Source organism: Tenebrio molitor, chromosome 4 (genome assembly GCF_963966145.1).
Source record: "Tenebrio molitor chromosome 4, icTenMoli1.1, whole genome shotgun sequence".
NCBI lineage: Eukaryota > Metazoa > Arthropoda > Insecta > Coleoptera > Tenebrionidae > Tenebrio > Tenebrio molitor.
This window is the reverse complement of record NC_091049.1, coordinates 8,105,391-8,125,042: the sequence shown is the minus strand read 5'-3', so window position 1 is coordinate 8,125,042 and position 19,652 is coordinate 8,105,391. Positions and strand designations below refer to the sequence as shown.

At 42.6% G+C, this 19,652-nt stretch overlaps 1 protein-coding gene across 2 annotated transcripts in view; it reads right to left on the bottom strand.

Moving 5' to 3' along the window:
* Positions 1-19,652, bottom strand: part of LOC138128995 (Krueppel-like factor 3) — a 56,328-nt gene that overhangs the window by 7,466 nt on the left and 29,210 nt on the right. The window contains exons 4-6 of one of the 2 annotated variants that reach the window (XM_069045253.1): positions 14,550-14,678; positions 2,475-2,571; positions 2,225-2,415 (exon numbers count right to left, since the gene is read on the bottom strand). In XM_069045253.1, the coding sequence (XP_068901354.1) occupies positions 2,225-2,415; positions 2,475-2,571; positions 14,550-14,678 (417 nt within the window). Of the gene's footprint in view, positions 1-2,224; positions 2,416-2,474; positions 2,572-14,549; positions 14,683-19,652 lie in introns of both variants that reach the window. The other variant, XM_069045252.1, reaches the window with a different exon arrangement.

The window sequence follows — 19,652 nt, the reverse complement described above, 5'->3', positions numbered from 1 at the left end:
GCTTTTCATGTCTGTTTTTTATTCTCGCTTTTTTTTTTTCTTAACTGGAGGTTTAATTTTTTTCTAAGACGAACCATATATTTTCGATATAAATGTCGACAAAAAATTATATTAACACAGCTTAATGAATATGTAAGAATATTAAGAGTTATGAGGACAAACGATAAAAAATAGAGAAGATATAAACATAGATGCTGACGAACCCGAGTGAAGGAAACTTTTCAAAGATTCAATCATGTTGAAATAAGACAGAAGAAACATGACTATATTAATAATAATAGTAATAACGACTCCAATTTAATTTATACTTAGTTTTTAATAAATATTACCATTACTTAATTGTAATGTATGGCCTGAATGCTGTACTATCCAGTGTCTTATTTTGAAAGTTGTGCTGATATTTTAACCTGAGATAATACGTGCTAAAAGAAGGCAAAATAACCCAACTTGCCTTATACAAATGTTAATGGTTTGCAATAAAATAGTGCCTGCAACTTATTCACAAAACAACAAAGGCTTAAACAACAAAGTAAAAAGATTGTAACTGTGAATAAAAGTATAAAATGAAACATCAAAGAAGTTGCTCAAAATGCTTGCCATCGTTTCCAATGCAAGCTTCAGCACGTCGTGTCCTAGAAAGCCGAACTCGATTCAGAATGCCTCTATTTTGACAAATTTCCTGAGCGGCGTTTTAAATTCGCAGCCAAACTACAAACTGGGAAACTTCCAGGTGATTTGCAAGACGCTGAGTACTTGGAGTACTCGTTCGTGGCTGGTTTTCAATTTCGTGAAGGATTTCTTCTTCTGCAACTAAAATGCAATCTTCTCGTTAGCGGCCAAGATCGCGCTTATCCATTTCGAGGCGCCCGAAATCGTGAAGATGTTGCACAACGTTTACAAAGGTTCATGCATTGGGAAGTATCCGAAATCGTGAAGATGCTGCACAACGTTTACAAAGGTTCATGCATTGGGAAGTATCCTTTGAGAAAATCTTTCACCGTAGATTTGCAGTGCTGGCTCTGAATGTCCACGGGCTGCGCCATAGATCAAAACCTTATCGGTTTTCTTCAGGTTGGTTAAAGCCATTTGTGATTTAAATTGAAGTTAATACCAAGGTTCTTGTCAAAGTGATTTAATTTTTAATTAAATGACAACAAAAAAGTCTACCATAATTTTTTTAACCCATTTAAAAAAAAAATTCAGCGGCTCCCAAACTTTTTTTAAAAACTTCTCGAAAAATATCAACATTTGTACAAGGTATTACTGGCTCAATCGTTACCTATTATGGAGTTCTAATACTGGTTAAAATATCTGCACAACTTTCAAAGTCACCCTGTATACTTACAGAAAATACTAATTGCGAATTGTGAAGCAAATGTAAAGAATAGAGGTGCACTTCAAAAGAAAATCCGACAAAATTGTGAAGAAAATGACAATTTTATCTCATTTAGGCCCAGTTTCTGGAACGGTCCGATAAATCGACCAGTTAAATCAAGCGTTGCTATAGACACGCTAGAAAGTGGCCAATCACATTACATGATTTTTGTATTTATCGGAAAGTTAACTAACTGGCCAAATAAAATGTTTCCAGAAACCGGGCCTTAGATATTTAATTAATTATTTACGAATCGAGTGGGAGAAGACATTTTTCGCTTACGAGTGCATTATTTGAGGCACGAGCGACGAAGAAGCGAGTGCTTCATTTGCGCGAATGTGCTGAATACGTCTTCGCGCATCGAATTTGTACAACATTTTTTGAAACAAACATGTCTGATTTGTGGTGTACCCTTTGTGAATAGATGGCGCTTGTCCATGCGCTTGGCAAAGTGTCAATCGAATTAATAGCGATTTAGTATCACTCTTTCGAAATTTTCAACATCCAAATTAGAGAAATGGCGTTTTGTAAACCAGATTTTATTATTATCAAGTCAAATTATTTTCAGATTCCTCAAAAAGGCGAATGCTTTTTGAATGATTTTGAAGCACTAGTGCGCGAAATTGACATTCGCGTACTTACTATGCGGTCGCGAAATGTCATTTTAAAGGTAGAGTTCAAAAAATATTTATTCTTCCTTTTCATTCATTCCACGTTTTTTTAAATCATTTCATGTTTCAGCAAATTTCTAAATTTGTCTCTTTCTCTGTACCTATGTATATGTATATTTTTGTAAATATCACATGGATTTTGCATCACCTGGAGCCCAACAAAGACATCAGTATCTACCTGTGTGCGTCCTCTTGTGCGCCTTCAGATGAGAACTCTTCGTGTAAACCTTGTTGCACCCCATCACATCGCACCTGTGTATTTTCCTCCTTTTCATCGTCGCGTCCGTCCTCCCATCCTCGCTGATGTTATTATTGTTAACGGTTACGTTTTTGCTCATCGACGTTTCCGGTGGCGTCCTCGAGATGGATCTGCAAACAGACACCTGGTCAGAACGTCCCGCTCGCGACACTTCCTTTCGTCGACTCACATCGAGGCATCTTTGAGTTTCTGCAGCGCCAGAAGCGCCGCCGTCGACGCCAGAGATCTAGAAGGGATGTCTTGGGCTATCACATTTTTAGGAATATCTGAAAAAAAAAAACAACACCGTGCGGTATTCGATTCGATCATCTCTGTTGAATAGAAGGTGCGCCCCTCGTATTTATGCAGAACGACGTGATTTACGTTCGATTCGACGTTTTTCAACCGATACAAAGCCGCATCAAGGCTAATGCGATTATAATCGCGGTCGATAGGGGGCGTCGCGGCGAAGATTCCCGTTTCCGGTATTCGTTTCGACCTCGATTACACTCTGATGACGGTTTGATATTTATCATTAGCGGGACGCCCTTCATTCTGTCAGGATTTGAACGATTCGAAAAAAAAGAAGTGTAACGACTTGCATAATGAATGATCTAGTTTGTACGAAAAAAAATAAAAAAATGCGCAAACGCTCCAAATATGGAGGAAATTGCGCGATCGGTTGCCCCGAGGGTGTTGTGGATGTTTTTTGCGATTGCGTTAAGGTTGCCCGTAATGGATTTTTACCTTTATCGTGGGTTTTTTAAATACCGGTTAGTATTTAAAATGTGTAAGGATTTTGAACCGGATGTGTCGAAGAATTCGAAAAAAAAACCGAGTCCGTAAGAATGTTTATACTCGATCCGAATCATAATTTATGAATTTATATCACTTCGGAGGCGATTTAAATTATAAAAATTATACTCTGATACGAGTCGGACGAGTTTCAGGACACACCGAGGATTTGTCACATTTTAATTATATTCATTTTGCCCAAAATAACTGTCCTCATTTGCATTTTATACCGAACCAGGATTCGGCTGGAGATTTGCAAGGAGATCGTTAAATGTGACGATTTAATTACTTTTAAATGTCTAAGTAATTTACTTACAAATGGTTTTAATCTTGTTGTTTTTTGCCTTGATGTATACATTTTATTCTTTTCTTTTTAAATTCTTATTATATTTGCGTTTAAAACATCGACAACCACAATAAAACCGACAATTACCACCACTATTATTATTTGGGGTGGCTATAGTGTGCTCTGCGTCTCACTGTAGGTACTGTACACTCCTCGACCTACGAGAAAACCTCCTCGCTGTCTTTTTTCATATTTTTTTCTGCGATCTCAAAAGGTGTAAGATTTCATACAAGAAACACTATTGTAAATTGTCCTCCCACAGCTCAAGAACAAGTTGCTTTTCACATTTTGACGGTTGCTCAATGAATGTTGCTCGTCTTTATACTGTTGGTCGTGTCTGATGTCGTTTCTTCTCTTGTTCAGGGCGTTGGTCGCTTTTGTTTTGTGTCACACCGGTCATTATACTTCTTCCTTTTGTTGTTGTCGTCGTTGTAGTTCCCACTCGTTTAATTTTATGACGTCCCCTACAAGTCCACCGTGCAGAAGTAACGTTTGGTTTCATTTCGTCCAAAATCTTAACGAAGAAAATGTAATTTCCCTTCCCCGTCTTTATTACCACATTCTTCAGTTTTCTTTGTTTCAATGTGAAAATGAGAACATTAAAACCCGGAGATTCCTAACTATACAACGCACGCCACGATGATAAAGACGCATGAATAAAAGAAAAATCACCGCGTAATGACCATCAAGTATGACGGGACCCAATGAACGCATGGATGACTGGCTGGGTCTTCACTCGCTCGGGTTTTCTTTCTAGCACCGTCTTTTTTTCACCGAAGAGGAAAATAACGAGCGAGTCGGTACGTTGCGAAAGATCTGCCAACCAGAAAGCCGGATTTGGATTCCGTTGAGTTTCTTTGGTCGCTTGAAAAAATAGTGAACAGCTGCCGAACGTGTTTTCACATTTTTTCGGAATCTTCGCGGTGGACAATTACGTTTGAAACGTCGGCATTAAAAACTCGTACTTTACCGCTAGGTCATCACTGTTACAATGTGGAAAAAAAAAGGTCTAAATGGATGTAATTTGGTGGAAAGAAAATTGGTCGTTTGGTGACTCTAACATTTTTAACCTTTAATGACAGGTTAGTGGTGTGAAAAATTTTCCATTAGGTCGGTGCTCGTCTGAAGAAGACTAAGAAAATGATCGAGTCTCAGGATTGAAACATCAGAAGCGATTTATTAATTTCCAATCGAACTTGAAACCGTATTGACCTTTCGAACGCACCAATAAATTAGAACCTCTATTGGGCGATGTTCTTATCTCGTCTAATATCATATTTCTGTGCTATAATTTATATCGTGTGGTGTCTCTGTCTTCGGGCGTAGCGTCCGACGTGTCAGAAAGAGACGGAGCCATCGATCACACACAAATAATCGCAAACAGGTAGCCATTTCTGATCTGTAATTTAAATTAATACAAGGCCGAGCAATTATCGCACCCGAAAAAAAAGCCAATTAGGACCTTTTTCCAGGCGGGTCCGTGCGAATTTTCGCGCGGCGGGCGCGGCTGGCGAGGGGAGCGGCGGAGGGGGCGGTGGAGGTGAGCAGCGAAGATGACACTAGGCGCGGTCGCGGTGTGCCATGAAAACGGAATAAACATAACCTACACACGGCGATTACATCACCGTCGAAGGCTCCTCGCGGCGAAGGGGGACCCAGTGGTGATGGGCAATTATCGCCAGATCCTGGTCGATGGGAACCCTCCGTTTGGGAGGGGCCGGTGCACGTGGGTTCAGGGGTCAGCGAAGACGCCGCCTCCGTCCTATGTTGATCGCTCCCCGTACGTCCGCATGAAAGTCTCGCTCTTTGGGAGTGTCCAAGGTCGACTGTGAAGATGAACCCAACTAGCAAGTGTACCACATCGCGAGCTTTCACAGAATCAGATAGCGGACGAAAACCAGTTTTGCGAAACACTATGGGCGTCATGTACCATCCATCAGCGGTATCATCGTCAGACAAACAAATGTCATCCGTTTTATATTTTATGCAAATAACGGCTTGCGAAACGGACACACACACCATACTTCGCTTGGGACATCAATCCGGGACGTCTCTCCTTTTCGGCCTCTTCGCCGACCCTCTTACGCAACCGGATGCGTCGCCGCCCAACTAGGGGTCCTCGGAGGGTCTTTTGCCGGTTTGGCGCCCGATTGGGGTGCGAAAAATTCACTCGTTTTTCCGATCGTCTTGAGCAAACGGACCCGTCGGCGCCCAGCCCGGGTGCCTCCGGCGGATTTGGCGCCCAACGCGGGTCCGGTGCCAAATCCGCCGATTACAGAAACGACCAATTAGCTCGACCCACTAATTAATAGATGTACCAGCGAAATGCTAATTTTAACTTTTTTTTTCGTCCACTCGTTTGCCTCCGAGCCACATCTGGTACGTAGATGTGAAATTCTCTCGATTTGGATTTTTTTTGTTCGTGCAGGAGGGTCACCGATTCTTTCGTTGATTTATGGAGTTTCGTGCGAGATCCTTGGACGGTGCAATTTTAAAAGGATCGTTAATGGCAAGATCAATAATATCTCTCTGTGTAAATTTTAATTTGCAAGAGACGTCGTGAAGTGTGTCGGTGGGACGCAGGGGAAATCGTCATGTTCACGAATTATTGGCGTAAGCGGTGAACTGTTCCTTATCAGCAAAGTAAAAACGTCAAACAATGGACGTCGTCGCGCGCACGGTAACAAGAATTGCGGTTTGTCCATCGGACTGATCGAAAATTTAGAAGTGTAGCCTTGTAAGTCTCCTTTGAGGATGTGCTGTTCTGACACTTTCGTAGAGAAAGAGTTGTAGGTGTGGATTTTTAAAACTGCATCCTGTTGAAGAACGTACTGACGTCTGTCAAGCTCGTCAACGAGAAGAAATGACCAATCGTACCCAAGGTACTCGAGTTTTGTGTCGTTTGAACAGGTACTTGAGAGTACTCAAGACAGTCTTCATATTTTCGGGATTTTTACTTGTCACTTACCGCTGTCATTTTATAAAAATTAGAAACATGGCTTTTCATCGTGGCACATTATGGTTGGCACAGTTCTCTCCATTAACCAGGATTAAATGACATATCTTGACAGAGTTATATTTAGTTGGCGCCATCTTAATAGACTTATTAGAGTACTTATTAAACTGGACGCAAACTATCTTATATTTTCTTACGAAAAGTACGTTTAAATAAATCCAAAATGTTTGACAATTTTCAAATTTGAATTTTTGTAATCAAGTCTTGAGCTGAGTGTGTTCAGGCCGTTAGCCCTCAGGCTGTACTTGTAACCATTACCAGAATCTGGTCCTTCGAGAAAATGCGAACATTTTGGTCCTTCGAGCCGGATATCGCGAGATAACGCCAACAGGGTTTGCAAATGAAGGTGCGTTAGATAATACATAAGTCTAAATGTATCAAATTTAAACTAAATGATGCTAAACGAGTTAGATGTGCGTTTCGTTTCGTAAGTTAGCAAAAAATCCATAGTTTTGGGAAATTTTCAACATTTTGGCATTTGTAAATTATGATGTTTTAGTTTTCCTCGATAGATGTTAGTTTAAATGTTATACCATCAGGAAAAGTGTACTCCATGAGGTCTGAAATTGTTTGGCACTTTTCTGATTAAAATATTCACGTGAAGCTCTCATATCAGGTTTTGGAATGACTTTGATTAGTCTCCAGATGAAAGTATGTGGTAGGTGCGTTAGACGTTGCACAATTTCGAATGTGTCAAATTTGAGCGAAAATCGAAAGCGTAAGCGATGCTAAAATCTGTTACGTAAGTTCGCAGCAAACCTCACACTTTTCAGAAATTTTGAAAGATGGTAAGATTTGGATCTGTCGAACGTGGAGCAGCCCATTAAATTCGCATTACCGTCGTCTCCGGACCGTTCGGCAATTAAAACCGATGATAAGAACCTTGAAAGTCGAGTACAAAGCGCGAGAAAAAATCGGTCCTAAATTATTGCTCAAATCATCATTTATCTAGGCATCAAGAAAGGTGTAATCAGGAGCCGGCAGGAGGGCGAAAATTTTCCATCCGTAAAATGAAACTCGTCTTTTATCTAAAATAGCGTTCCGCTCTCCGGATTTAATTCGACTGTCATTGTTAGTTGGTACCTGTAGGCAGTACCCGTTTGAATTCCTGACACAGATCGAGGATTCGGGTTTACGACCACCGCCAATTTTAGACACAATACTCCAATCTAGACGCACCAGATTCCGATCCGGTACTCTCGGTACCGACGCGTACTAATTAGCCGAATGGAGGGAAAAAATTGTTCATTTACACAATGGTCTCATTATCTCTGCGCGGTAATTCGTTTCGCTGCCCACAGTTAATCAAGAGCGGCGCGGCCCGATTAATCGTTCGAATCTAGGGCTACCCTTTTTTTGTAGAGGGAGCGGCACGCAATTGGGCGCCAAATTGTCATCTTCCTGTTTTGAAGGCGACTGGTTTATTAGCGTGCCCCCGTATACGCAATCGAGCGGAACGAAGTGACGAGATGACGAAAAAGTTATGGGACTACTGATTCGTGTGCCGTGCGAGGCGCGGTTGCGCCCTGTTGATGCGACCATCCCTCCGATTGAGACATCACTTGACGACGGCAAACTTACATTATTCCAATCCGGGAAGATAAAATAGCGCTCTGGGATAGATTATTTTATTCTGTAAGTAGCAATTAAATCGTACGTCAAATCGAGCCGACATTCTAGTCGTTGTTTTGAAAGTAATGCAAGCGTACACATTTAGTGTTCCATTTAACAATAAATTATTGTAAGTGTACGCACAGTAACCTTGCCAGGGGCTACACTAAGACAGCAGAGTTTTTTCGCCGCTATTATTGTTATTATTATTTATTATTATTCGCGGGATCATTTTTATCGCATGTTACTTAATCGGTTCCGCAGCCTCGATCGTTCTCTGCGGACAAAACGATCGTGTCCGAGTTGATGGCTAAAGAGCCGTTCCATTCTTCCCATTGATTAATTAATAAACGGCTTTCAGCTTAATTGAGAGTGTAATGGTCGCACCTCGAAGGGTAACCCCGACGTGACGACGCGACAACGCCCAAAACCAGGAAACGTCAACGGAAAGTTTGACAGACCCGCGAGAACCGCGACGACTTTGGGCGCCCCGTGTTGGGCGCCATGCGAAAAATCACATGTGACGGCCACTTTCTCTAATTACTGGCGAAAAAGAAGCGTTCAATGTGCTCATTATGAATTGAATGTCGAGTTGTTATTGAAATTATGCAATGACTTTTAGCTAAATACGTTTCGACACTCCCGCTGCAGGACACTAATCGCTTAAATATCCGAGAGATTCTCTTCTAATCCAGTTTCCCACGTTCTTGCCGACGTTCAGTTGTTCGTACCAAGGTTGGGTTGGCCGTTCCCTTCACGATGGGCGAATTTTCGCTTGGATGAGGATTCGGTCGCGCCGCGTTGCAAAATGCAAAAAGGACGACAGGTATTCCCGGAATGCGCGTACGCATTTGCAAAGACACCGATAGTTAATCTACAAGTCGTATTACGTCGGGCATTACTATCTAATTGTATCAACATTTATACAATTACCGTTGCCTTCAATGCCAATCTCCGCGGCGGATCATAAACTAAAATCAAGGTAGGCCGAGTTTAGCCAGAAGTAACGATAGTTGAGGCAGTAATCCCACACGGATTAATTAGCGGATTGCGCCCACGGGTTTTGCCCCTCGAACGGGAGGGGAGCGGGAGAGTGACGGCGAAGGATCGAACGGACTCGAAGAAAAAGGATATTGGAAGATTTTGGATGCGGGGTGGAAGGAAGAAGTGGTGGATCAAAGTTTGAGTGTTTGTTTCGGTGAAGGTCAACAGAAGCGACTTTAGAACTGTTGTTGGTTGCCATGAAAAATAATTGGAGATTGCGGCGATCGGAGATATCGTTTGAGGCGTCTAAGAAAGAAGGAAACATTTTGGAAAGATGCCTCAGTTCTGGATAATACACAGGTCAAGATTCAAGACAGCAGAGGAAGTCGTCAACGCAGCTACCAAAGACTTTGTTTTTGCAGTCTTTTGGACATCTATGAAAGCAAATATTTGAAAACGTGTTCTTTTGGGACAACACAGATTTAGTGACCAGATGATATTAAAAGATGTCTTTTGTCTGTCTTTTGACAGTTTCCAGGATATCATTATTTTTGGGTGGCTTATGGTTAGCCCAAAAAGCATAATATTTGTCAAAAGGTAGATTTTGAGTGGTTATATCTGAAATCGTTGACTTAGAAGAGAGACAAGTAAAAGATTTCTGATCTGAAAGATTTACTTATTGTAGATTTTTGAACATCTAACAAAGAGAAAGTAAAAATTTAAAAAGATGTATCATTTTAGGATGATCTAAAGGTCATTTTTGTCACAGATTTGGCGACTAGATGATATTAAGAGATTACATTCTTGAGTTCTTCTCTAACTTTTAAACGTCAAACAGAGATAATGCAATAAACGGTTTTTGATTTGATGGATTTAGCTTATCCAGGATTTTTGGTCAGAAATCAGAATATTGGATTCCGTGAAAAATTGCGATGACCACACCAGGAAAGTGTGATGTTCGTCGAAAAGTATACTCGTTCATTTCGCAGTCGAGAGCCCCTCGACAAAGAAACCTAACCCGTCACGCTTTCTTTTTCCTTCTGGCGATGACGCAACTCCAGTGTGGTATTGTTTTTGCGACCGATGACGGACGCATCGATTAGAATTCTTTCGATCTGCGACCGGATCTCCCTCACGCACCCCTCCTCTCGTCGTAGCGGTCTCGTTCGTTGCAGTGTTGCGGGTTTTCTGGGGTAACGGAGACCCCATCCGTCGGGTCACGACTTGAACTATCGCACGCCCCAGGTGAGCGCATCTTCACTCGCTCCACCCGATGCAGTTCCTCCGGTACAGTTAGACGTATTCGTGCCGCGGTCTAATTGATGGAACCATCACCGAGCGGATCGCCTGTTTTCGGCTCCGGAAGGTACCGACCGTTCCGCTTCCGCGAGCGCCTCGTCCTGGCGCGGCGGTTGCGCAACCTGCGCGGTGACGTCTGCCGGGTGGTGCCGAAATCGGGGTTAGACGGACGACGGTACCGTGGGAAAGTACCGCCGCGCCAGCCAGGCTCGGAGAGAGGCTACCGGAGTTACGCGGTAAGCAGAGGCTGTGTGTGTGGATAATGGAAGGCGGTCGTGAACGATGGCCCAAACAAACACTGCTCCTCTAACCTGCTGGCTAATCTATAAATAATAGCCGCGCCAAATAGATTACGCACGCCGGACGTATATCGGGCCGACCTCATGCTGCGAAATCTGTATCGGAACACATACGGCGAGAAGATCTTATCGCCGAGAGCCGCGGAATTGATGGAGGTTGGTGCGGAGCACTCCAAGGATGACGGTTCCGCCGCGGGAGCAGCACCGCGCCGAAGAGCGACGCGTTTTTGCCAAAATCCCAAGCCGGAACGGTGCGAGATGGCGAGATTTTTCTACGCGCTCTGCGCTCGGCCGCCCAACTGGGGGCGCGATCATCAAGCAGGAACACCTTCGCCGTGACGATCGCGTGTACTCTTCCGAGTAATGATTGGACCATTAGACTTTCATTGGCGATTAGCGTTGGAAATTATACGTTTCCGCGTGTGAATGGACCAGGATGGTCGGTCGAAGATCGCGTTCTCGGTCCGCGGAGGAGTTCGTCTTCGACCCAGAACTGACCGGAAAACTCGAAACATTGATCATCTTGATGGGAGTAGGTTTTTAACGATGGAAAAAGAGTCGATGATCGATTGCGTATCTATGCGGAAGTAGCCGTAGACGTATAAACGCAAGCGTACGCAAATTGTGTACGACAACGGCAAATTATGCGCATAGTTGTCGGGTTGACCCGTGAGGTCTAAGGTCACCCCGGTAAACCGCTACGGCACACTTTTAACATCACAATCGATGCAGTTTTCAAGGTACGCCCACGCAACGACCGGCGGAGAGGCGAACCGGTGGAATTAATTCCGATATCGGCGAGGGGATCACGATAAGAAGACGCATTACTATATGCAGTGAGTTTAATTAGTCGGCAGATTAGGATCGGACGATCCGGTAGAAGGAGCCGGGAAAAACGGTGGTTTTTTCGCACTGCGTGTGTTGAAAGGATCAATCTAGAAACCTTCCGGCAATACTCCAGGGAATTGGGAATTGTGTGGCACTGTGGACAATTAGGAACGAAACGAGAGCTCCGTTTTTCCAATTTATTCAACGGTAGCGGCAAAAATGTCCCATAAAAATAATTTGAATGTACGTATGGTCATATGTACACTCTATTCGAGACCTTGATACACATTATCTCTGCCGGTACGTTCTAGTAAAAGGCAATGTTTTATTGCCACACATTATATTTTTCAGTGTCATTTTTGCCGTTCGGATCCCTTCGTTCTGTTTGTTGTTTGCGTTTCACTCGACCAACGCTCGAAATGAGGAACCGACTCCAAGAACGACGAAACGATTCGGGTTTTGGGTCAATTGAAATCGATTTTAAACCGTCACAGTTGTGAAAACCATCTAAAATAGTTTCCAAAACCATGACGATAGGTTTAGTTTAAAGTTGTAATGAAGTCTTCAACAAGACTAAGCTGTCAAAACTGTTTACAGTTTGATACCAAGTTAAACCTGGCGATTTTCAAAACCGTCACGGTTTGATACTACCAAGAATGGTTTCAAGTCGAAATGGATTAGACACATTTTCACATACAATTAAAGGGATGCAGGATGTGTTAATATTATTGATGATTTTTTGAACCATCACTGTTTAAAACCGTGAACAAGTTAAAACTGCAAACGGGTTTAAAACCACGAATTGTTTAAAATCTGGGTGAAGGGTTACAGTTTATCAACTTAAACCAAACCATTTTCAAAACCGTCGTGGTTTAAAACCCTCACATTCACAGTTTTCCACATACCTACTCTGTAACAAAAATGTTTTGTTTTATCAATTTCAGTGACATGGTTTCGAAAATTGTCATTATAAAATGACAAAGACAAAAGCATGAAGGGCATTTAGGCTTGTTGATATCAAATAAAATTAAAACTATCAAAGTTGTTTGAAACGGTTGCGGTTTATCATTTTTTCAAAATGGTTTTCAAAACCCTGAAAGCAGATTCAAACAGATTTTGATTATGCAAAGTTGCACTGAACGTTTACAGCTTATATGCAGGATTCAAACAGCTAAAAGTAATTGCAATTTTTACGGTTTGTCAACCTAAACCGTGCAATTTGCAACAACTTCATGGTTTCAAACCGTGAAGACTTTTTAAGACAGTCCAAAGTCCTACTGGACGTTTGCCGAGAGCAATACTGAACAATGTAACAAGCAAAAAAATTTTTGCTAGTGAAATTTCAACGGTTTATCAATTTCAATCAGATGGTTTGAAACCGGAATGAATCAAGATTGCGACGATTGTTGAAGCTAATTTTGAATGGTTGTGATCTTTAGTTTAGATAAAAGGGAAACTGCTAACAATCTTTGAAATTTTGATGGTTTTCGGTTTAAAACCCAACGGATTAACATCGCCAACAGTGTTTAATGCGTCTTGAAGATTTATCTTTTTTTAATAAGAGTGAGACTGGAAAATGTTTATGACTTTTACGGTTTATCAACATAAAACAAACCGTTTCAGAATTGTTACGGTTTAAACCCGTGAAGATAGATTTAAAACCATAACGGAATAAAATTGCGCAGATTGTTCAAGTCAAATTAAACGTTTTAAAGTCGTTTCAATAGAACAAATAGTGTTAAAACCTTTGAAGTTGTATTATTTTCGGTTTATAATCCCCGATCCGGTTCATTTCCAGCTTCCGGGTTCTCTGCAACCGGTTAACCGGTTTCAAGATTTTGTTAGTGTTTTGTTTTGACATACCTCGATTGTTTTTGTCGTTTGAAGAAGCTTCTTCGAGTTTTAGGTATCACAGTAGAAGTGCTTCCTGACGCGGTTTGTCAAACCAGAGACTCGAGTCCATCAAAAGCTAATCTAATTTAACACATGCTGTCCGAAACCTGCTCGACTTTTATCTCGTCGAATTAGCAATGATTATTTAAATTAATTTAAACAAATTGAACAATAAACTACCGAATTATGTAAATGCAAGTCGGTCGATAAATTTTTATTGGAAAAATATTAGCATACCGAATTCGACCCGGAAGAGTCGAGTGGAAGTTTCGCTTCGAAACGTTTTCAAAGGAGCACTTAGCGCACCAACACGGCGACGAAGACGGAGTCGTCGATTAACTCCTCACGTAAACGCGAGCCGACTTCAGATTACCTTACAAATATTTCGCATTTGTGGTAATCACGCGGAATAAATTATTATGACTTGCTTAATAAAATATTATGAATGTATGGTAGGTGTCGCGAGTAAATTAGAAAACGTACACGGTCATTTATAACGCAGCTCATTGAGCTCGCAAGCGTAGAATGCGTACGGGCGGTGGGACCGCAACGAAACCGCAGCTTAGCGGAGAAACCGCACGACCGGAAACTGGAGATCTGCTGGAACGTCGACGTGCCGGAAGACGCGAGCCGGAACCGCGAACGATCCAGAACCACGACGATCTACGCTTTGTAGATCTGTACCCAGTCCAGTAATGATCCTCGAGAGTCCCCGTGAGGACTCAATTAGGCGTAGGTTTTGGGTCGCCATGTTGGAAGATGGCGTCCCGGCGTGTCGTTTTTTACCCGAAATCGGTCACGAGCGTGACATCCGTCGACAATGCAGCAGCATCTTTTCTAAGTGGGCCGTGCATCTTGCAGGTCTCGAGATAAAGCCGGCACGACTCGAAGATTCTCAACACATCAATTCTACCAGCATCATCCATTACAGCAGTAACGGCTCGTCGTCGTGTGCGTGTGTGGGAGAGACGTTCTCCCTCGGTCGTCGTGTGTTCGTTTCATAGATGGCGACACGGTCGATGCCGGCCGATTTGCAATTTAAAAGCGCCATTTACATAAGTGTACGTCTTTGTCGACGAATTTGACGCGGCTTATTACATACGAGCGCACAACGAGTAATGATACAAGAGCGGAAGACTGCGCGGCCGTGCCGTCGTTTGCATACAATGGGGCTGACGAGGGGCGTGCTCTCACCTGGTGGCGGTTGGACTTTGCTCGGTGGCGCCGGGTTCCGCAGCCTCTGGGGCGGGTACTTGGGCACCTGGAGCACGACGGGCGTCTTCACGCTCAGATCGACGGGCTCCATCTGGACTGGGGGGCCTTCTGCCTGGAACAACGAACCAAACTTACTTTTGCTCGAAAGCGGTCGACGCCACCGATCGTCATTGCTCTATTGCGAACTAATTACGAGTAAGTTCATTTTTGTGCAGACGGCGTCCGCGAGAGGGCGTCCCTCTTGCGCCATCTGTCCGCCGCGTGCGGCGTCAGTACGATGCAGGTGCATCAGCGTCGGGTTGCGTCACCTGTCAGGATTGATCCACCTGCATCCATTAAGGTCGACCACGATGGATCGTCTGACATCATTAGACGCAAACAGGCCAACGTGTACAACATTATACGCGTCGGTAAAGAGCATCGCTGTTTAATTACGGCCGGTAATTGCCGCGACGGCATCATTCATTAATGTTTATTTACGGCAAAGCTGTTGGCAAAGGCTACACTAATTATCGCCTGCACAACAATGGACGGCTGAAAAATGACGACGCCGTTCCCATAAGGCCGATAATTAATTTTGCGCGTGTTCCGGGTCTCGTCGCACTAGTAGCAAGTACCAGAAGTGATCAAAAGCCTTTGAGACAACCAGCGGATTGTGGTTGCGTGGTGCGTGCCCATGCTCGTCGTGGTACTTTTCGCCTTCGGCTCGACTATGGCAATTGATGGTTCCGTTGTGCAACAGACTCGTTTCTTCTTACCTAAAAGTGATTTTGCACCGATCGTGACAAAGCGGTCGGTGATTCGACCAAAGACGAATGTCCCAGCTTACCCTTATCGGCATTCCGCTCATGCCGCCATGTGGACTATTCCATGTGGATTGCGGTAAATAAATGTGCCCCAAGATAAGTAGAGGGCATAGAGCATAAATCACAATCCGGAGGCTTCACCTTGGACGGGTATTATCGGGTCGGCAGGATTAATGTTTTAAGAATTTTTGCAAACGCGCAAGGTCGCATACGCTGCAGTGGTTGTTGGAAAATATAGAGCATTTGAGATGAGCAGTAGAAGATTTGTTACACGTGGAGAGTGAAATCCAAAGTGAAATGGTTTAATAGAGCTTCTTCCTGTGAAGATTTTGAAGAATTAGAAAGAGGACTATTAATAAGTATAATCTCGCCCAATAAATTTAAAGAAGGGGGGGCAGCCATATTACAAGAAACTAATAAAAACCAAAAAAAAGAAAGACTAGGAACAAGATTAATTATGCCCTTATTAAGATAAAAAAGTGCACAAGAAGAGTCTACAAGATCATCTTGCAACACTAAAAATTGATCGATCTGTGATTATAAAGAAAAAAGAAGTCTTCTATGTAATTCTACATAAATCTGTAAATTACTTTAGAAGACTAATTTTCTATCGAGAAGTTTTGAAAGACTTAGATTAGAAGACCCTTACAAAAAAGATACAAAACGGGAAAGCGAAAGTTGTTTTTTTTTAGCATATCAAATAAGTCTGAAGAGAAATCTATGTGGTAGTATTGAAATTATTTTAGAAAATAGAAAATCTATCAAACTACCTCAAGATCGAAAAAAAAAAATTAGAGTTGGCTGTGACCAAAAATTTCAGTTGGCAATTCGTTAAGATTTCAATTATCAGATGTCACTCTTAAAAGTTAGGTTAGTGATTTTGAGAACGTTGAAATCTTGACTGATTTTCATAAAGGGATGAATTATGTGTGACCTGTCGGTTGTAAAAGAATCATGAGGAGCTCCAATCGTATTTACGAATTAGAGTAAATGTTCGAAATGTCTGCCTTCAGCTTCCAAACACAATGTTACTCTCTTCGCTTCATGTTTTCAAATGACCTTCGCAAAGTCTGGACCGGGGATATCAATTAAATTAATTATTTGCATTAATTCTGGAATTGTGCCAGGCCTGTTTTTGAACACGTTGTTTTTCAGGGATGGAAAAACGAAATAATCAAGGCAAGTTGATGGTAAATGCCTTGAAAGTCCGGAAACTTTTGAGAAAATTCCTCAAAAACTCGAGGTGTGGAATAAGACCAGTCGCCGTTCTCAAGTCTTTCTCCATTTGTGAAGTAAGACTGCACAAAGAAAATGTTTTGCGCTAAAATGAACATATTGTAATAGTCAATAATTAATAATGACAGTTACTATTGTAATGACATCTGATCGACATTTGAATTACATTTTTACGTGTTGCCAACTAAAGCGTATTAATCATGGCCCTCTCGATTTTTTTATTTTCGATCGCACGGTAGAATTTGTTCTTCTAAGAAATACGAAATTAGAACGCTTCTACATCTAATTTCTTCTAATTCTAAACCTGCAAATTGTTTTAAACATTTTTTCTTAAAAGAAGTTCGAACGGTCTAGCTTGAGAACTTAGATCTTTGAATCTGTGGAAATTATTTGTGGTCAACACCTGATGTGTGATCTGCTGGGAAAGAATTTGCTGTAGAAACACGTCGTAAAAAGAGATCTAAATTGAAACTGAATAGCAAAATGACCTGTTGAATTTTTTAATGGTTCTACATAAACTTGCAGATTCCTTCTGAATTTTATTCCTCTGCAATAAACGGAAGTTAAGATAGGTCTTGATGGAACCAATGGAATGTACATTTTGATTTTCTAAAATTTGCATTGCAAAATCAAATACCGAAAACAATTTTTACTTAGCAATTTAGATTGAAAGTTGTTGATTCGGTGTCAAGAATGAATCCAATGAAATGTATTCCATGTTAAAATTCTTCCACCCGACGCTGCATCTTAATTTGATTAATGTAGCAATTTTGTGTGCAAGATTGTGGTGCAGGAGAAAAATGCTATGATCGTCTAATTAGATCGTCCCCGACCAGAAAGTAGATTCCATGAAGACATACACTTCTGAATTGGCTAAAAAGTGTGACGAGGTGAATAATTTGCCTGACATCTTTTTGTCGATAAAAAGAAACGACGATGTCAGCGTCGGGTACCTGCCAACCAAATAGGTAATCGCGTTTAGGATTTGAATCAGGCATTGTTTCTGCCGAACTTGGCTCGTTCAATGGAAGGTCTGCAGTGTCAGATCCGTCAATTGTGAAGACGCCTCATCTATGTAAAGTGCATGTGCGTCAAACCGGGCCAATGCCAACGCCGATGTACCGATGGTACCGCCACTGCTCAGCTTGTGGCAGTAGCACAACATCGTACCCGGGGCCGGCCAAGATGATACCAGCACGTGACCTACCGGTTATTTCGCAACGTCTCTTTATCAATCCGAACGGCCTCTCACTTGCCGCAACCGCGGCGGCAGCTCATCGTCACAACCTCAGTTTCTTGATAGATGTACCGGCGATAAGTGGAATGTTGTAAATAACGCAACAACCGCACGGAACTTTTACTATCCCTCGATGTAACACACATCGAGGCGCTATTTTTTCCCTCCACTCCGACATCAATAAACGATTCACGTTTTGACGTTTTTTACCGCGCGGTACCGCTCACATGAAAGTAGCGAATTCACGATCGAAGATGCTCCTCTCGGTGGTACCGACACATTTCCCATTAGGCGGTAATGATAGGCGCACATTCGCCAGCTGTTCCGCGATGAAATTATCTAACTGTAAATTTATTGAGGCGCCTCGGAGAGCTATTGGTCCATCGGAGATCGATCTCGATGGTGCAGCGGATGCGGATGTATTGTCGCAAGCTGGTGGAGCGTGGGTACTGACCGCGACAGATGGACGCGCAATTCTACACCACCAGACTCGGGTGGTACCGGGGAGCATCATCCGACCAAACCCCAAAGGGAATCTGTTGGACTCAGATCTGCGCTGTCGTAATGGAGCAATTAGTCCTACTGGCAATTAAACCGACTCATCTGGTGATGTTTTATGGCAGGCGTGGGTAGGCTGAGAAACTTTCGTTCCGATTTGAAAACCAGATTGCAAGAGTTGCGATGAAGAAGAAGAAGAAGGGACATCGACCGTGATTTATTACCATCAGCACCGTTCCATCCATATTCTAATTAGCGTTGCGCAAAACCAACCAAGGGATGGTACCGGTACCCCACAATTTGGCCGTCACCGGTTACCCACGCAGCGGTACCGTTATCGGAGTTGGCTCTGGGGTACGCACACGCAGAGATGTTAGAATGCGGATTCGTTTTTTTTTTTGACGCACGGTGCGTTTCCGTTCTTGGATTTTTCCTCGATCGATTTATCAGCAGTGACATAATATTGACACGGACAAGATCGGCTCGCAACCAGTTGGCAAATGGTCAAATGTAACGCGATATGACGTATCTGTGATCTCGACATGTTCCAATCATTAACAAACATGCACTTTGCTCCTTGGTCGAGCCGACTACACACGCCAGGGGCGGCGCCAGCAGTACTCCGTTCACGGTCATCATTTTTACAGACAGATGAATTCGATGGGATGTTGGGGAGGATGCCAAATCAAGGAACTGACCGAGATGGAGTGGTTCCTTACCGTGGTTTTGGTACTTTTCGCATCTGACATTGCGTGGTGTCAGTTGGGAAGAATATCTGGAATCTCCTTCCAAGAAGACAATCAGATTGAAGGCGTTTATCAAGGCCGAGTCACAAATAAAGTGGATACTGTTTAGGATGGCACAGCTTATCACGGCCACTATCTGGTACTGATAAGGATAACGATAAGTGGATAACACAATAACCAATAAATCTTGATGCCAGCAACCACTTGTGAGTGGGGTACACGATAGGAAAACGAGTTTTGGATTTTTCCGCCACGTGTTGGGCGCCACCTTACGAGTACTCGAGAAGAACGTTGCACAAAACAAGTAAAAATAGTTGAGCGAAGAAGAGAAATACTAAAGCAGATAGCGTAGAATCTGTTCATTACTGGGGGCCAGAAGCAGTACCGATGACCAAGCACAACCTGACACAACAGAGATCTCCCAGATTATCGCCGTATCTGAAATTGTGTATCTTATTTACACTGCACTATTTACGCATCTGATAATTTCCTTTGTCCCGTGTTTATCTGCTCCCAAACGCATCAACAACGCGACAGTAAAAATAACATAATGATGCAA